Genomic DNA, 17726 nt, shown 5'->3' with positions numbered 1-17726 from the left:
ATGATGATCCTTTAATTTAAGTTAAATGACCTTGTTACTTTACTGCTCCCCAGCTATCCTGTGTGTTGCAATAAATCATGGATGAGTGCAGTACCTTTTTTCTTACGGTGTATTTTTGATACTAACACCGTTGCTGTGTTTTGTGCAGTCACTAATATGAGTGTATGCTGGTTGTGATAAAGAACTTCGAAGAGACAAGCATTTTATATTCTGTTTAGAATTAATGGAGGTGAAGGAAAGAGTTGTTAGTAACCTAGATTATAATACAGACTATTAATATGTTTACTAAAGTAACGTTTGAAGTATTTGCTGCATTTCAAAAGCACCTGTAGCATTTATTAACACACACAACAAAGGCCTCAGTGGTTTTCTTCTTTCAGTCTCTCCTACTGCAGTTCTTGCGGCAGTTTAAAAAATAAAAATAAGAATTGGAGGCCCAGTGACTGTTTTATTTTAGGTAACCCAAGTGTAGGGGAGTGCGAACAGGAAGCGCTTCTTGAACAGGGTGACTCAGAGCGGTAACTGCGCTGTCTCACAGTATGTCCTGCGAGCTGGGGGGCCGCTGCCTCGGGAAGGACAGGGCCGGCTCCTGGAATTCTGCTCCGGCCGGCAGCTGTGTCGCCGTATACATATACGGGGCAGCTGCACAGCCAGCTGTCGTTTGGTGTGAATCATACGTCAGGGGATGCTGTAAATAGACCAATGTGGGGTAATCTAATACCTGGCAGCCTTTTGATTTTTACTGCAGGCCCTTTCCCTCGTTCGGATAATTAAGGGGAATAATTAGTGAATAAAGAGAGGCAGAGTGCAAACGGTTGTTACGTAGAGTGTCTCAGCACTTCTTTTTTGTGTGCTTAACTTTATCAAGGTTTCTAAAAGCTTCAGACCCTGCTGTTGTTAAACTTGTGTTGATTTCATTTGGCTCTTTCACCCTTTTAATTTTGGGTGTGAAGTACTCTGAATTGTAGCAGTGTAAAGCTCGCACAGACACAGTGCAACCAGAGAACATGATGGTGGTGGTGTGGTCATGGTCTGTGCTCTTAGCAGTTAAGTGCAGGCCTGTGAAAAGAGTAAGGATGACAACTAAAACCTGAGGACAGGGTCTGGAACATGAGACTCCTGGTGTCAGCTACAGACAACTGTGTAGGAGACACAAAGTCTAGAGAAGTCCTCGTAACATCCACTCTCCAAGCTGCAAAACACTGTCTGCTCCCCTCAGCAACCTGCAGTGCAGAAGATCAGAAGAAATGCACAATGACAGGGCTTCTCCAGGGCAAGCGGGAGAGATGGAGGGCACTGCTGGGGTCCTGAGTCCCAGCCACTAGCTGGGGCTTTTTTAGGTGGAGGGACACAGGGGAAGGGAAAAAGGAGCTGCACTGGACTCCTTCTGCTGTGAGACCTGGCAGAAGTCCACGCCACTGACAGTTCCTGAGTTTGCAACCCTCTAAGCAGAGGCAGGAGTGCTAGAGCTTGCAAGCAAGTGCCTTTGGAGGGAGGCAGAGGGGAGGAAGGGAAACATTTCCAGACAATTTGGCCACTGTTTTACATCTTTACAGCCCATCAAATGTTAGGAGTGGCATTCTGGCTTTTAGTGTTTTAATGTAGATCAGTCATTTCATATTTGTGCGTGGTCTTTCAGGATGTGCAGAGCCACCCTTTAGGGGGGTGCAGGTTGATATGAAGAGGATGGGGATGTTTGGCTTGTCGCTTTGTGAAGTAACAGGTTGACTGTCTTTTCTCCCTGTACTGGTTTCTTGGTGGTTTGGGGGTTTTCTAAAAAATTGGATCCCATTTGGAACAGTTTGCGATGAGTAAGTGGGAATTTTAACAGCTGCCTCTGTAAGATGAGAACAGTTCTCAGCTTTTGGGCTTTCGAAGGTTGTGCTTATCATGACCATAATGTGAGGGAGGGTGGGAGGAAGAGAAGAAGGAAGCTGCCATAACGTACCTGCTGCCTCCTTTTCCCCCTTCTGCTCACCTAGAGCGGTGAAGATGGATGCCAGTTCTTTTCAAATGGGTCTTCTGCAAATGCTCTGCTGGTAGATTCCGCTGTGATGTGAAAAGATGAACTTGCTGGGGTAAATTTTGCCTCTCAAGTTCTGTGTTCATGCCTGGTTTGGGAATGTCTTCTAAAGCCTTTTCCTTACATTTCTGCAGGTGCTGGAAGATAATGACTATGGTCGTGCAGTGGACTGGTGGGGTTTAGGAGTTGTGATGTATGAAATGATGTGTGGCCGGCTCCCTTTCTACAATCAGGACCATGAAAAGCTCTTTGAACTCATCCTTATGGAGGAGATCAGATTTCCACGCACTTTGTCACCTGAAGCAAAATCTCTCTTGTCAGGTTTGCTGAAGAAAGATCCTAAGCAAAGGTGAGACTGTTGCACTTTTAAGCACTTGTGTCCTCAGAAATACCAAAAACAACCCCCAGGAGAAAGAATTCTGTTAAATGTGTTAAAGGCTTCACAGAGAAGTTAATAATTGTGCTATGCAGAGGCATGTCTATGAAAGGGAACTATCTGTAAGACAGGTGACTTAAAAGTGTCTGGTTTTGTGCTGCCATGTTAAATAACCATATAGCCATCATTGAAAACCAGTTGAAAATGGTACTGCACAAATGGCTTTTTTCTTTATTTAAAGTTGAGGAAGGTATTTCAGACAAAATTGCAGTTTTGTTTCTAATCGATTCAAAGTGATTATCCAGCAAGGTGCAGCAAGTGCACCTCCTCATTTTTTAACTTTTGACGTGAGCTGATACCGCAAATAGCAACATGAAGCAGCTTCGGTGATCAGAAGGCTGAACTTCAGGGTATGATGGCTGCCATTAATGCAGAACTGTAGCCTGGGACAAAGCAAGCTAACTGTCTTTGGCTATAATGAATCCAATGGCTGTTGTGGGTTATAAGCTGCTGTACTCTGAAGGCTTTCACCTTCCGTCCCAGTTCGAGTTGCTTTCCGTTTTCCAAATTTTTGTTTAAATCTGTGCCAGTGATTTAGCATCCTGCTTTGGACAGTAGGTGGTGGTGTTTGTACCATGTTTGTGGTGGAGTTTATGCCATGCTTAATCTACTTCTGTTTCCTCCTTCTGGTTTTGTTTTTTTGATTTTTTTTTTTTTTTTTTGCTATGCTATATTAAAGTAACTCTTGATTTAAAAACAGAAAAAAAATCAAAACAAAAACCACAAGCCCTTAAAGCTAACAGAAAACAAAACATGATCCAAAAAGGGACGTTGACCCTCAGACAAACATAGATGTCCGTTTTAAAATCTGCCATCTTGTCAACCCACACGTTTCAAAAACAAGTAATATTGTGACTCTGCCCTGATGTCCTGTTGCAAACTTTCCACTCTAAATGGGCACCAAATAGGAAATCTTTCATGTGAGGTGCAGGCGGAGTATTCTGCTGTGCTTTCTGATGTTTGTTTAGTCTCTGTGTGTGTGTGTGTGGGCTTAGCAGGAAAATGTTTTTTGCCAGTACATGGATACTTGTAGCAAGGATTTTTGTCATCACTGTAGGCTGTTTCCATTGCTGTTTTTGATGGCAGATCCTGTTGCGAGGTCTTCTAATGCAAATCCACAACTTGTACTACTGGTGGATTCAACTTTGCAGTGACATGGGGAGCTGGGAACAGTTGGAATCAGGAACATGGCCAGCCTTGTACTAGGTGGCAACAGCTGCACACCCCTCCTGAAGCCGGTGCCTGCAAGGGGATCTCCAGGAGAAGGTTGTGTAACTGATCAGCAGCCCCCCAGGCACTGTGCTCTTCCAGCGTGGTTGCAGCCCCTGCCAACGGCAGTGTCCTGTCCGGGAAAGTGCTGGGTTAAATACAGTTGTGACCCTTTTGTAGCTTATTCAGGTGGGGCCTTTCAATCATTGGAAACACAAACAGCATCTGCTGTAATTTGTTCTCTTAAAGGAGCATCTCTGATGAACCAAAATGCAATTTGTTTACAAACAAAGAACACCCACTTGTTTCTAATTACAAGGTTTTCCCAATGCCAATAATTACTCCACAATATGCTCACTTTATACAAATAGCCACTTCTTCACATGTATCTTCTGCAGGCTTGGAACCAACGATGCTCTGATCTGTTGGACAGATGATTTTCATGCTGCTGATAGAAATAACTATAGACTAGACAAGCCTGCACACATGCCTGCAGCTTGCTAATTACACTGGTGCTTCACATGCTTTTTGGCTCATGGACCGTTCTTAAATACAGGTTTCTCACCAATCACCGTTGACTGAACTTTTTAACTGAAGTTGTGATTCTGCAAATCCCCTGTGCTTCGTGCTGTTTCAGGTGGTACAGAGAATGAGCTGGAAGCACTAGGGGTAGAAGTCCTGAGTCCTGGCCTTGTAGTTTTATGTTCTTTTTACTGTGTGGTCTGTATGCTGGTGTGGACGCCTGGCATACTTGGTAGTTGACTCATAGTTCATGGAGCCATATTGAAGAAAAACAGCCAGATAGCTACAAAAATACATGCAGTGAAAAGTTAAATAGTGTGTGATAGTCTGGTTGGCATTAGTCTGTTGATGATGCTTTGGGGAACCATTGTGTGATTCAAAAGAAGTCCCCTCTTCCACAAAGCCCAGTGGTGGACAGAAGTTGGTGTCATCATAATGATGTATGTGGCAGAAAAACATGAGAATTGGCAGCATTTAGTAACGGCTGATGAACTTCAGAGTGGGATGAAGGAGACAGCCCGAACCATGAGAAAAATGAAATTGGGAGATGTTGTCCCTTCCTGTAAAATTCTCAAAGAAACCCACCCCAAAACAACCCACTAGCCAAATAAGGTTGATACAACGAAGCTCAGTGACAAGGACATTTTAAGTTAAATATCAAGGAACTAGGGAATTGTGACCTGCATCAGTGAATCAAATCTTAATAATTACCTGGTATAGCTGAGCTGGATATATAGAAGCAGTCTTAGCACTCTGCGTTCAGTAATATCGGTTCAGTCTCAAACTCACAGGCATATGGGGAAAATGTGAAGAACAGTAAATTGCATTCTGCTTTTAATAATGGCCATTTTCTAAATTTGGTCATATAAAATCCATTTTGTAAGAGAAAAGGAATTTTGAAGTTCCTTTTGGGATTGATATAAGTTTATTAATCTTGCAATGTGAGCCCTAATTTTCCTAAGAAGGAAAAAATGTATTCTGTAAATATTCCCTTTTAATGTGACCAGAAATTCTCCTTTGCTGCTTTGTGACATGCATCAAATGGAAGGAGGTAATCAGAGCAATTTTTTCACACATAAAATAGCAAAGTTTTTTACTCTTATTATTCTTTCTCTCGATAGGGAGACTGCAATCTGTGAAAGTGGGTATGGATCAGTTTGCTCTGTGTAAACAGGCTTGCGGGTGGGTTTGTAAGCAGCAGGGTGTCTCGCAAGCTCTGAATCTTGGCAGGTTTAAAACTTGAGAAAACTTCAGCATGGTTTCATCTGAATTTCGATGGTGTTTTCATTACATTTCATTACATGTGTTAGTGCTCCCTGTCATAGGTCAGCGTCATTCAGCCTGTTTCGGATGGGGTTTGTCACAAGCTGCTTCATCTACTTCTGTCTTCTGTGGTGCTGTTGGACCTTGCCATTCAGGAAGAATGAGCGGAAGAAAATGCAGTATTTCAAAAAGCCTGTTAAAAGATATAACGACTTCACAGAGTTGTAGTTGTGGCTTTGGAGTGCTGAAGGTAGTCACTGGGAACTGGTGATCAGTCCTTGCAGAGATCTGACACTTTGTTCTTTCCAGTGAAAGTGGTTCTTTCCACATCCAGAGTGCAACACTGGCTGCAGATGCTCAGGTATATCAGGGTCAATCAAGCCTTTGCCTGTATGAAAACCAGACTACTTGGGTTTTTTCTGTGTGAAAGGAGGTGGTTTGTAGTTAAGGTGTATGCCTGTGTCCTCTGTGATGCTCTGCTGTGGGAGGGGTAGATGGCTTGAGCAAACTTGCTGTTCAGACCCAGCTAGGTCTGCAGTCCACACAGCTGCTGCTGGAGTTGGAAGAGGTAGAGGTGACAGTCATGGGGACTGCAGGATCCTGGAGGTGGTCCCAGGTAGCTGATGGCAGGCAGGAGGAGGCAGCCTTGAGTAGCTGGTCCTCTTAGGCAGCAGACTTCATGCCTTATGGGCATCTGGAGTTTTGAAACCACACGTGACAGGTGTCTCGTGTTTGCCCTCAAATGTGTGTGTCTTGAGTACAAAAGTGTTTCTGTCTCCAGATAACTCCGGTGTTCTGGGCATCACTTGAGGTGCAGAGTGCTCATCAGGACTGCAGACGTGTTTCACCAGGTGCTTTGAGGTAGACTGAGATTTAGCTGCTGTGTATGATAGTTTTAGTCTAAATTGGTTCAGTCCAAAGCTATTCAGAATGAATCTGGAAAAACTCGCACAGTTCACCTATAAGAGATCCAGATTGAAGCTGAGGAAAACACAAAAGGCAAATTTGAAGAGGTTCCCCCACCCCACCCCAGCTTTCTAGAAATCGGTAGTTTGGAGACTTCCCAAGCCTCAGCATCCTCACACGTGACTCCTCCGTGGTTACTGGTGTTGAGGAGGGGGAGTGTTCCCAGTGTTACTGGATCGGCTATGTTTATGACTCGTGCATGTGCTTAATGAAGACGTGGGGGAGTAAAGCTCCGCACAGAGCTGGGAGATGCCTTAGGTTTTCCAAAAGGCTTAGTATTTGAGCAGGAAAGCCCCCAAAAACTGTGTGTATAGGGCTTTGGGAAGAATGTGGCCTTTTCCTTCCGAATCTGGAGTCATGAAATCCTGCTGTTCCCAAAGCCAGCCAGAACTTCTCTGTGCTGATAGTGCGGGTCACAGGAAAGCGATGTAGATGCAGTTCCCAAATCCTGTGGCTATTAGACGCCTCTGAAGGTCAGAGCCATGGTAAAGTATGTTACTAGTCTCCATCCTGACTGTATCACAGAAGGAGAAATTACACATCTTGTGCTCTGAGCTGGTGAACGCCAGTAGCTTTTGCCAAGCCGATTTTCTTGAGCCTGGTGGGTTTATTTGCACTGTAGAACCAGGTTTGGCGTTGGGGGGGAGAGTCAGAGAAATCATGTGAAGACAGAATGGTAACAGAAGCGGTGCCTAAAACTGGCTGTCCTCTCAAATGAGCCTGGTGCGTGTGCAAATCTGCAATCAGCAGAAATCTGTCAGTGAAAATTATGACAATCTCTTCAGATGAGGATATGCCCGCAGTCAGGGTCTGTATTGCGGCTCCTGATACGGTGAAGCTTGAGTTTGTGAATGGGGTTTTTTGGCAGGGCAGTGAAGGCAGTTGCTTTTTGCTTTCCTGCACTGGAGCCTGGCTGTCTTTGCTGTAGAAACTTCTTAACTTTAAAACTAGAAGTTTGTGGAGCTTGCAGTGGACCCAGGCGCTGAGCACCGTTTACTTTTACACAGACAAGTAAAGAAACAGTATATTTTTCCTGTGGTAATAATACTTGCACTGCTGAGTGTGTGCTTATACGCTGTATTTATATTTTTATCTATATATAAAACATAGTACATAAATTTAAAAATATATTTGCACATGATTTGTCTGTGGAATGATAGCTGATTGCCCTTGATTTGTGGAACACAGGCTTTTGTCGTTAAATGATTAAAGGAACTTGCAAGCGATACACAATTTCATAAAAATTAAAAATGTGGAAATGTTTTCAGTTTAATATTGATGTTGCCCTTTATTAATTTTCTCCTTGGGATTTAGCTGAAATAGAGAAACAAAGGTTCCCAAACACAGATGGAAGTTAAATGAATAACCACAGTTGTTTGACAGATTTTTTTTTAAGGAGACCAGTTTAGGCAGAAGTTTGCATTTTGAGGGTGTTGGGGGGGGGGTATTGCTTTTTGGCCTCTACACTTCGTCATATTTCTTTGTGTACTGTAAATCTCAGTAGCTTTTTTCTTTTTAAGTCCTATTTATACTATTTTTGGTCGGTTTGAAGGCTTAAATGCGCAGAATGTAACTTTATTGTACAAGAATCTTTTCAAGACTTTTAGTCCTGCTATATTTCTTCAGTTACTGCATGTCCTTACAAAAGACAAACCTGCTGCTCTTTCAGTTCTCAGTGGTGCTTAACCATGATTTTTGCGTTAGCTGCTGATTTTAATTGTGTTCTCCTTGAAGAGGGTCCTTTCACAGTAATTCTGAAAAACAAGAGTGTATTTTGGAATAAGGCCATATCCAAAATACGAGGTTTCTGTTGTTTCCCATTTGCTTTGAATGGATTTATTCGATAGTGTGGGTTTTTAAAAGGTAAGTAAAACATCTGGGGTTTTTCCTGGCATTTCCCTGAGTATGTGTTTGCCCTTCATGGAACAATCGTGTTGGGTAATGTATTCTCCGAAGCGCTCATACATGGCTGCAGCCAGCCGGCCTTCCTGCGTGCTTCTGCAAAACACGATTCGCATTCTTCTTAGCTCACAGTCACTCCTGAACTTCTGTGCAGAAGTGCAGGCTGTTGACATCTGTGGATAAAAACGATTAACTCCACCTGCTTTTTGACCGGCCATCGTCACCTGTGCTGGGGAAGTAACAAGGAGCCTGGTAGAGACTTGGCAAAGCCTCTAGATCTGCGGGGAACCAGCCGAGAGATGATTACTTAGTTTGTCTGTGTTCCAGGCTGTTCTGCAGCTGTGTCACGGGCTGCCAGGCAGGTGGCTCTCCCTGGCTTGGGTTGGCCTGTGGGGACTCGAGGGTGAACTTAGGCTTGGTCTTAGTGCTTGCCTGGGGGGAAGGAGAGTGGCGCCCAACACTTTGCTACTGGAAGACTGGGAACCTGTTCCACTGGGCATCTCCTGAAGGAATGTGAAGGAGGAAACCCTTTAGGTTGCTATGCCACTGGATGGAAGAAGGCCAGGAAGCAAGCGTGGACTCCGAACTGTCGGGCACCTCTGCTGCTTGGTCTCTCTGGGACACCTGTGGCCTCTGCCAGCTTGTGTTCTCCGAAGACAGTGCTTGGGCATGGCTGAGAGGGTTGCATGCCCCAGGAGCCATTGCCAGTTGGCAGTATGGACAAAGTGTCACCGTATTTGACTCCTCTGCACTAAATGATTGTGCAGCACTGTCCCAATAGCATTGTCCCTTCAAGCTACATCCCAGAGCATGCAGCTCAAGTCTCAAGCTGTAAGAATACCACTTCAGTGGGCTTTAGCCCAGCTGTCACGTTATCTCTGATATTTTGAACCAAAACTCTGCCCTCTATCCCCAAAGAATCATGTATTAGGGCCACAGGTTACTGCATGTCATCTGGAGGCGATTCAGGGCCAACTGCTGTGCAGCACCCATGAGGCCTGACCAGGCAGCTTGGCTTCAGGTTCCAAGAACAGTCCTTGGCCCTTTTTCTGTAGTGGCGTAGCTCTAGCCTTGGTCACGTAGAGCCGTTTTTCCAAGCTCTTAAACAGGGATAATATCTCAGTTTGCCAGTGGCACCAAGAACCGGAGAGCAGGCAGGCACTGGAGGTCAGCCTTGATGAACATGGTGGCACCTCTTGTACTTAAAATCCCAAGCGTCGTCTTCACCTTGTTACCTCAGACTAAGTCTGCAGCTGATCGCTCAATATGCGTTTTGTTTTCTTGGTGCATGTCTCTGCTTGCAGACGTGGTTCAGTCTTTTAGAGAACATTTTAACCTCCACAGCAAAATTTAAGCAGCTGTTAGCTCAAGACTGCACCTAAAATGATTACATCTATAAGCTGTGCGGACAGTTTTTATTTTGGAATAAAAGTGCTTTATCTTGATATACCTTAAGTCAATAAAACACCCTTTGTGCTTTCGTGAAGCCGAGGAGGAGGAAAGATTTGCATACAACATGGTATTATCACTGCAGTTGTCAACTGTTTTCTTTAATGGAGATTTAAATCAGGTTGCATAAATCAGTTTGTCTTTAAAAGCTTTGCCTCTCTTACACTTCAAAATCAAATTCAGTTTTACTGCTGGCATCACTCTGCTCTAGAAATTTCTAAGGGCTGGTCACTTGTTAATTTAGAAAGAGAGAAGGGTGTGTGGCTCAGACCTTTTACTTGCAGGATCCACTGTGATCTCTAGGACAGCATCTTTCCTGAAGGGCAGGTCTTTTGAGTTGTGATTATTTTTCTTTTTATTTTGTTTGCTTGTTTGAGAGACCTTTATGCTATTTGTTAGCATGTTTTCAAATCTCTTCGTGGAACTCTGCTGAAGCCTAAAATAGACTAACCTGCAGCCTTTACACAAAACCTAAATATTAAACAAATGCTAGAGCTGCTCCCAGATGTATTATGTAAACTCAGAGTTTCTTCACTACCATTTAATAAAAATTGTATGAGAAAAATAACTCTACTCAAACATTTAATTATGTATTTTGCCCCAAACAGGTTAGGTGGCGGTCCTGATGATGCCAAGGAGATTATGCAGCACAAATTCTTCGCTGGCATTGTTTGGCAAGATGTATACGAGAAAAAGGTACTTACACAACAGTTGTCCCAAGGTGAACTGTAGCTATGGATATACTGAATGGTTCAAATTTTATTGCCCTCTGTAAAGTATGCAGAAGCCATCCATGGAAGAGGTTTGCAGTTGTTTTTAACAAGGCTAAATTACTTCATGTTTCTTAAAATACTGTAATCAGATTACTTCTGAACCAATTTTTTCTTTTCACAATGAGACACTTATTTCTGTGACTGAATAAATAGGATGTAACCAAAATTGCTTCCAAATTTAGACAGTAGATAAGCTTATAAAATAGCTTTTCCTGTGAATTTTTGTTGCCATTTCTTGCTGTCAACTGACATATCCCTTGCAAGCCCAGGAGTTACTGTTGGTTCCTGAGCATCTGAAACAAAACTTCCTAGAAACAGTAGTGGAAGACGGGCTGTTTGTTCCCTTTGCATTTTTCCTGCCTTGAATGATGAAATTAGACTGAACAGGCAAGTGCAGAGAAGTGTAGGCTTCTACATCAATCCAAGACATATTTTTTTTATTTATTTCCTTTTGGTAGCAGAGGGCTGATGCGAAGTGTCTGCACTTCATGGTGTTTCTCATTGGTTTTCCTTGAGACCCAGTGAGTTTGTAGGCTCTCCAGTGCAAGCCACTGAAGTCAAAGAGCCCATCCCTTTCCATATGAGTGTATTTCATCAGTTGTCTACGCCTCACTGTTCCTTCATTCAGATAACTGATTCCACTCCTCCAAGATGCCCTGCTTCACACTGTCAGGGCAATCTGCTGTTGTCCTTTCCCATTTGATTCTCACCAGCCACATTTTCCATGATGCTCATGTGAAATGTAGTTAACTAAAACCTAGGTCTGGTGATTCAAGGGTCCCATCTACTGGTGCCACGTGATCTCACTCGATTCCAGCCTTTCCCGATTTCGTTCCTTCTCCCTGCAGTCCTTCACGATACCAAATTTCGTTCGATCTCTAGATAACATGTAGTTCTCCCTCCAGTTGGTGGGCACAGGTAAGAAACGTAGCAGAAACTGAGTTTTAGTTCTTAGTTTTACCAAAAGAATCCAACACAGTGATGTACTAGCAAGGTTTGTATGCTTCAAAAAATAGAGTGTAACACCGCTGGTTTGCATACCGTAGTGGGAGAATTGTCCGGTGCCTGTATACAATTACAAAGCGTGCTGTTTCCTTCTCATCTCTCACTTCCTCACAGATTTGTGTCGCTAAAGGGAACTGAAAAATTCTAAGGTTTTGTGCCTTGAAAGTGTAGATGGAGTTTAGACCTGTCCTTTCAAAGCATCCCGAGAGAGAGAGTTGCTTGCAGTCATGAGGGCAGGAGGGAGTTGTGTGCAGTTTACTCGGTGTAATGTAAAAAGGATGTCAGAGTTACTGTTCTGAACAGGAGGTTATCCCCATTTTCACCCGGCTGACAAGCTGAATACTTGGGGTTTTGCTATTTTTTGCAGTTGAAGGAAAAAAGTTGTCTTCAGTGAAGTTGTTATTTGATGGTAGTCCTGGTTCCCTGTATGCAGGCAGGAGAAGTCACAGAAGCTGGAGGCAACTTATTTATCCATAGGACTGAGAAAATTCCTAAGTTGTCCTGTAGTAGTACGGGCTCAGATTGTTGTGAAAGCTACCAGGAAATTCCAAATGTTACATATTTTGGAGAAAACGGTGTGCGAATTGAGACTTATTTCTGACCTTGGCATATCCAAGAAGGCTCGATTCTGGTTTTGCCCCTGTCCTGTTAGCATGTGCATCTGAAATAGTCCATGCTATGCAACTAAAGAGATTTCAAAAAGCCTGTGAGTAATTGCCGCCTACGTTCTAGGTGGTCCAAAGAGACTCCTGCAGGATTTACCTGAAATGCAGTCTCACGGATAAAAGCTGAATTTTGTCAGCTGCCTAGAGGTGTTCATGTGCTAAGCTTGGTTACCCACTATCTCCAGATGATGGTGAATATGTTTATGAATATAGGCTTGTGGTAATTGAGAACACTTACTTTGTAATTAAGCTTTTTGGAAACACAGCTTTCCTTTGAATTATAAGGAGTTTTGAATAGCTGGGGTTGTCCCAAGAATTTTAAATATTCATTAGACTCTCCTGGAAGAGTGGTGTTATTTGTCTCTAGTGCAAAGGAGGTGTGATTTAATTTGCAGTATTTTGCCCACCCACGAGCGAAACATACACAATGAGATTTTAATCACATGTTTTCTTCTGGTCTTTTTTGTCTCTTAAACCAACATAAGCCTGCGGGTGTCATGCTGGTCTGCAGCAGTGGGAGGCTACAGGTGGCACCTCTCTACCAGTTGAACCGCAGAGCTATTGCAGTGACAGCTTTTCAGTAAAGCAGCATATTTGCTTGGTAAAGCCAGCGTTAGAGCTTTCTGCGGCTTCCCCTCTGTTTCCAGCTTAATGTTCTGAATTTGACAGCTAGGGGGAAAAAAAATGTCTTGTGGGTGCATCATAATCTGTCTCAAATTGCTTTTAACAGATACTAAAATAAAAAGGAAAATGATACAGGCAGCGCTCGCCCGTTACACGTGTGTTCTTACTTAGGATCGCTGCTCCAAGTCATTCTGATGTGCATAGTTCAGGTGTCTGTTGCAGTGCCCAAGTCCTAAATCACTCTGTGCTGTGCACAGCAAGCAAGAGCAACTGGGAGTATTGCGGGTGCCAAAACCACCATTAGCTTAAAAGGACAGATAGAACTTCACAGACATGTGCACACACAGTTCGTCAAAAACAAACCAAGGTTTGCTTTGAGGAGTAGGCAGGAACTGCTGTAATGAGAAAGGGAATAGAGTTAAACTGTGAGAGAAAGAATGCTCATCCTCAGCAGGGTTTTTACATATAATACGTTTGTGTGACTTGATTGAGAATACTGTTATTAACATTAAAATGTGAAGTATTCCCTCTTCAGTAGCTTTAGGAGGACTGTAAGGCTCAGAGTGACTTTGGGATATCCTGTTGCCGTTTCCTTTTAAATTCAGGACATAAAGACCACTTCTAAGGCCCTTTTTTTTTTTTTTTTTTTTGGACAGGAACATTTGCAAGGTTGCTTTAAGCCATTCTTGTGCACAGAAAATCATGAGTAATTAAAAAAAGATGATGATGAATGTATACTACAACTGTGCTCTCTTATAACAAGCAAAATTTCTATATTCCTTAGTTTTTAAGGATTGATTTTAAACAGTAAATGTTTCTTTGTATTTGGAAATACCACCATATATGTAGGTTACATTTCTTAAAAGTCTTTACATTGAAAATGAAGGAGCTTCATTGGATTGTTGTTTGGAAGATGGGACAACACACTTGTTAGGTGCTCTCAAAACAGATCAGAAAGACTATCCTGGCGATAGGGAGCTTGAAGCCAGTGCTTTTCTAATTTACCAGCTTGCCAAGCAAATGATTCTTCAGATCTATGCAGGAGGAAAAACTGGGGATGGGGAAAGATGTGTTGTGTAGTCAAGAATTGCTGATGTTTTCCAGATAGCGATTTCTGTCGGTGTCATTCTTATTTCTGTAAGAGCAGAAGTGCGAGTCTCGAGGTCACTGCTTAATTCCACTTGGAGCAGTTCACCATTTGCCTTGATAAACCTCTCTCTGCAATGTCAGGTTGGAAGCCGTATACTTCCTCAATCACGCTCCTGAATTGTTGCCTGGTGTGGCTCTGCGCTATTAAAAGATGGCCACGCTTAACCCCAGTGGTGGGCGAGCTGAAGCCCAGCGCCGAGAGCTATTACATGTCCTCTGTGGGAGGGCTTGGAGCAGTGTTTACGTTCTGTTTCCACCGCATCGTGCAGCAGGGAGGTGAGCAAGACCTGACTCCCAGCTCCGTCGCCCTCTGAAGCTGTACGTGTTCCAACTCGGTGTATCTGTATGCAGCCAGCTCCACCACGCCGCTTCCCAGGCACACTCCTCCTCCAGCCCCAGTCAAGCAGCTCCGCTCCATCTGCAGTTCCTCCTGCCAGAGCTTGCCTAGGTAGACGGGGATGATTTCTAGCCTGTCTGCCCGAGCGAGTATCAAGAGTAAAACCCAAATAGTGCGACTCGGGGTGTAACAAGACGAGGCCGTTCACAGCTAGGTGTGCTCGGGTTTTTGTAAGCACGGCAGTTTTTCTAAGTTCAGAGTTGATCTCAAACTGGTTTGGGGGACTGGAGGTATAAAAGCTTAATGTTGCTTCTGCCTTGTCCTAAATTCTCCCAGTTTGGTCGAAGCGACAGCACAGTTGCTGTCAGGCCTGCATGGGCACAGGAGCTCTGCAGCTGAAATGTTACTGTGAACGTTGCAAGCCTTGCGGGGATCCTCAAGTCTAGCTGGTCAGTTGGGCACCACTAAACATCTCTCTTACTTCTTTTCATCCTCCTGAAGCGTAAATCTGACTAGATGCAGTTGGCCATTTCCATATAATTGGGTGGGGAAACACTATATACGGTTATTTTAAAACATTTGTAAGCATGTTAGCTATTACTTGCAGAAATAAATGTTAGGATTCTAGGTTTTATTCTGTGCAATTAAATCCTAGAGACAAAATGCCTTCAATGCCCCCTAAATAGGAAGTGTATACCTAAATAAATACATTTTTCTCTATACGATTCCTTCTTTACAAACTGGTGCTTTTAAAACTTTTTAGGAATGTAGGAGAAGGCACAGTAGCTTGTAACTTTATTTTAAATTCTGCCTGTTTCAAACAGTACTGCAAGAACCTGTGAATAGACAGTGTTTGCCTTTTTTTTTCTTTTCACAGCTTGTACCTCTGTTTAAGCCACAAGTTACATCTGAAACAGATACAAGATACTTTGATGAAGAATTCACAGCACAGATGATAACAATCACTCCTCCTGACCAAGGTAAAGTTTTCTCAGATGTCTCCCACTGTGTTCTCCAGGCCACCAGAAATAATTTCCCGCAATGTCACTTGGTCTCTTTAGACCACGTGAAGAAGCACTGGTGTAAACTTGCTGGTTTTCCATATACGTATTTGACCAAGGAGTCAGTAAATTAATGTGAAACTTAATTCCAGTTTGGGAAATTAAAAACACCTGTTTTAGAAGACAGTGAAATTATTTGTACTGTTGTCTTTTCCAAATCTGCGCATTTCCACTGGGAAATAATTCTGTTTGTGAGTTTTGCCTGTGTACGTCTGCACACACGCTGTGTATGTGCGAGCAGTCAACTGAGTTTGGACTAATGTCCATATTCAATCAAAACCCATTTTAATTTCATGGTAACTGAGCATGTTTGATGCTCTGAAATAGCAGTTGCCAGAAATTCGGACCACAGAATATGGGTTTAGGCAGTGCAGCTCCTAGCAGTTTTAAATGGACATCCAACCAACTGTTTACGTACAACAATCAGAATCTTCTGTGGTGCCCATTTAATGGGGTGAGATTTAAGAGTTCCTGTTTCTTTGTCCTTTCAAGTTGTGGAAGAAAAAGGTGACAGTGAAATTTTCTGAAATAATTGCACCATGCATTATCTTACTGTTTGTTTACTTAAAATCAAAAAGGTAGCAAATGTTATCTACTGGTTTGTGTTTGTTTTTTTTTTTCATTTTTCAGATGACAGCATGGATTGTGTAGATAATGAGAGAAGACCTCATTTTCCTCAGTTCTCCTATTCAGCCAGTGGAACCGCTTAATGTTTTGCAATGTTTTCCCATTCAGAAACAAAACAGACTGCATTTTGGGGACCTTACTTCAATGGACACTAGAGAACTTTCTATATTATCTGAATTACAAACTGTGTTTGTATTACGATTTAGATGAATTTGTAGGAAGCCTCACAGATTCTGTATTTAAAACAATTCTTTGATGCATTTTTGAGAAGGAAAACAAATCCATTCTTAAAGTATTACGTCAAGGCTTTTATGCTGAATGACTGTAGGTTTTTAAGAATATACACCAAAACTGTTTACTTTAGAAATAATTAAGGTATTCAACATATCAGCAACTCTGACCAGAAAATCCCCTTATTTTATTTATTTCATACAGTTCATTATCTAAATATAGAATCTGCACTCTGAACAATTAGATTTATATAGGAAGATATAAGACTTTAGTAGCTAGTGCAATAATATAAGCAACAAAGTGAACAAACTCTGGAGGGTTAAGGTTCAAACTCATTTTGGACAGCAGTGAAGTGTCATCCAACTCCAGAAAACCAACTATAGGAACAGCATTAATGGCCTCAGTGAGGTAAATCAAAAAGCAAAAGTTATTTTTGTTATAACATCTGCTACAAGACATTACATATCAAACGGAATCCAGTGGAATTGCCACATCGTACAGATGAGTATTTCATTCTTGACAGTGCATTTAATTATTCCATTTGCATAGAGTTTAGGAATACTTCATAGGATTGGCTTCTCAGAACCTAGAAAATGCTTGATTTACCAATCTAATATGAAATGCAACAATGCAAAATCACCCAGTTTCACCACTGTTAGAAATACCGTACAGGTCTAAGGGAGAAATCACCTTAATGAGTGAGTCAGCCAGACAAAAGTACATTTTGGCACTGAAGTAATGACTTGTTGCCGCTTTTTTTTTTTAATGAAAAGATACATGAATATATATAAACACTTAATGATTTTTTGTGTCATGCCAGATCATTTCTTCTTTCTTGAGTGCATTAAAGGTATCAGCCAACAGTTCATGGTGCCTTCTCACTCTCGAAGATTCACTTTAACAGTGTTTCCCATGTATATGAAAAAAAATAGGTTGAAACTTCATATGTGTTTGAATAATAATGGTATTCAAAAACTGATTTTTTTTTTGTTTTGTTTTTCATTTTTAATCTTAGTGGAAAATTCCCCACACCCTATTTTTGTTGTACCATGTTTCTTTGTAATTTTCATAAAAGCAGTCTTATTCTGTCTCTGCTGCGAATGAATTTATTCCATTGTAGGTTGCGTTCTCTTAAATTGCTTTTTTTTTTTGTTTTTCATTCTCTTGACTGTATAAAAAATGATGACATGTACTGCAGTTAACTAGCATTTTTTTATATATTTGAAAGGGAGTATGTTATGAACATCTTCGCTTTCCCTTTCCATCAGAAACTGCTGTGTTTGCACAGGGAGCCCATCATCTTGACTTTTTCTTTTTAACAACATTCAACTTTAGTATTTTTACTCATGATATGAAATTTTCCCTCCAAATACTTAAATAAAAATTGCTTTAACAAGTTAGGTTCTTATTTCTTGTGGTAGGAGCCTTCTGAATTTGTGGAGATGCAACAGCTGCTCCAGTTCCGTGAGTTTGATGTGCATATA

The 17726-nt window shown here is 42.1% G+C and overlaps 1 protein-coding gene across 3 annotated transcripts in view; it reads left to right on the top strand.

Annotated features, from left to right (window-relative positions):
* Positions 1-17332, top strand: part of AKT1 (AKT serine/threonine kinase 1) — a 74556-nt gene extending 57224 nt beyond the window's left edge. For all 3 annotated transcript variants that reach the window (XM_040602438.1, XM_040602436.1, XM_040602437.1), the window contains 4 exons: positions 2158-2372; positions 10379-10466; positions 15201-15303; positions 16015-17332. In XM_040602438.1, the coding sequence (XP_040458372.1) occupies positions 2158-2372; positions 10379-10466; positions 15201-15303; positions 16015-16094 (486 nt within the window). In that variant the 3' untranslated portion in view covers positions 16095-17332. The remainder of the gene's footprint in view (positions 1-2157; positions 2373-10378; positions 10467-15200; positions 15304-16014) is intronic.
* Positions 17333-17726: the final 394 nt, after the last annotated feature.

Source organism: Falco naumanni, chromosome 7 (genome assembly GCF_017639655.2).
Source record: "Falco naumanni isolate bFalNau1 chromosome 7, bFalNau1.pat, whole genome shotgun sequence".
NCBI lineage: Eukaryota > Metazoa > Chordata > Aves > Falconiformes > Falconidae > Falco > Falco naumanni.
Note: the sequence above shows the minus strand (reverse complement) of the source record. Positions and strands in the feature narration are given on the sequence as shown.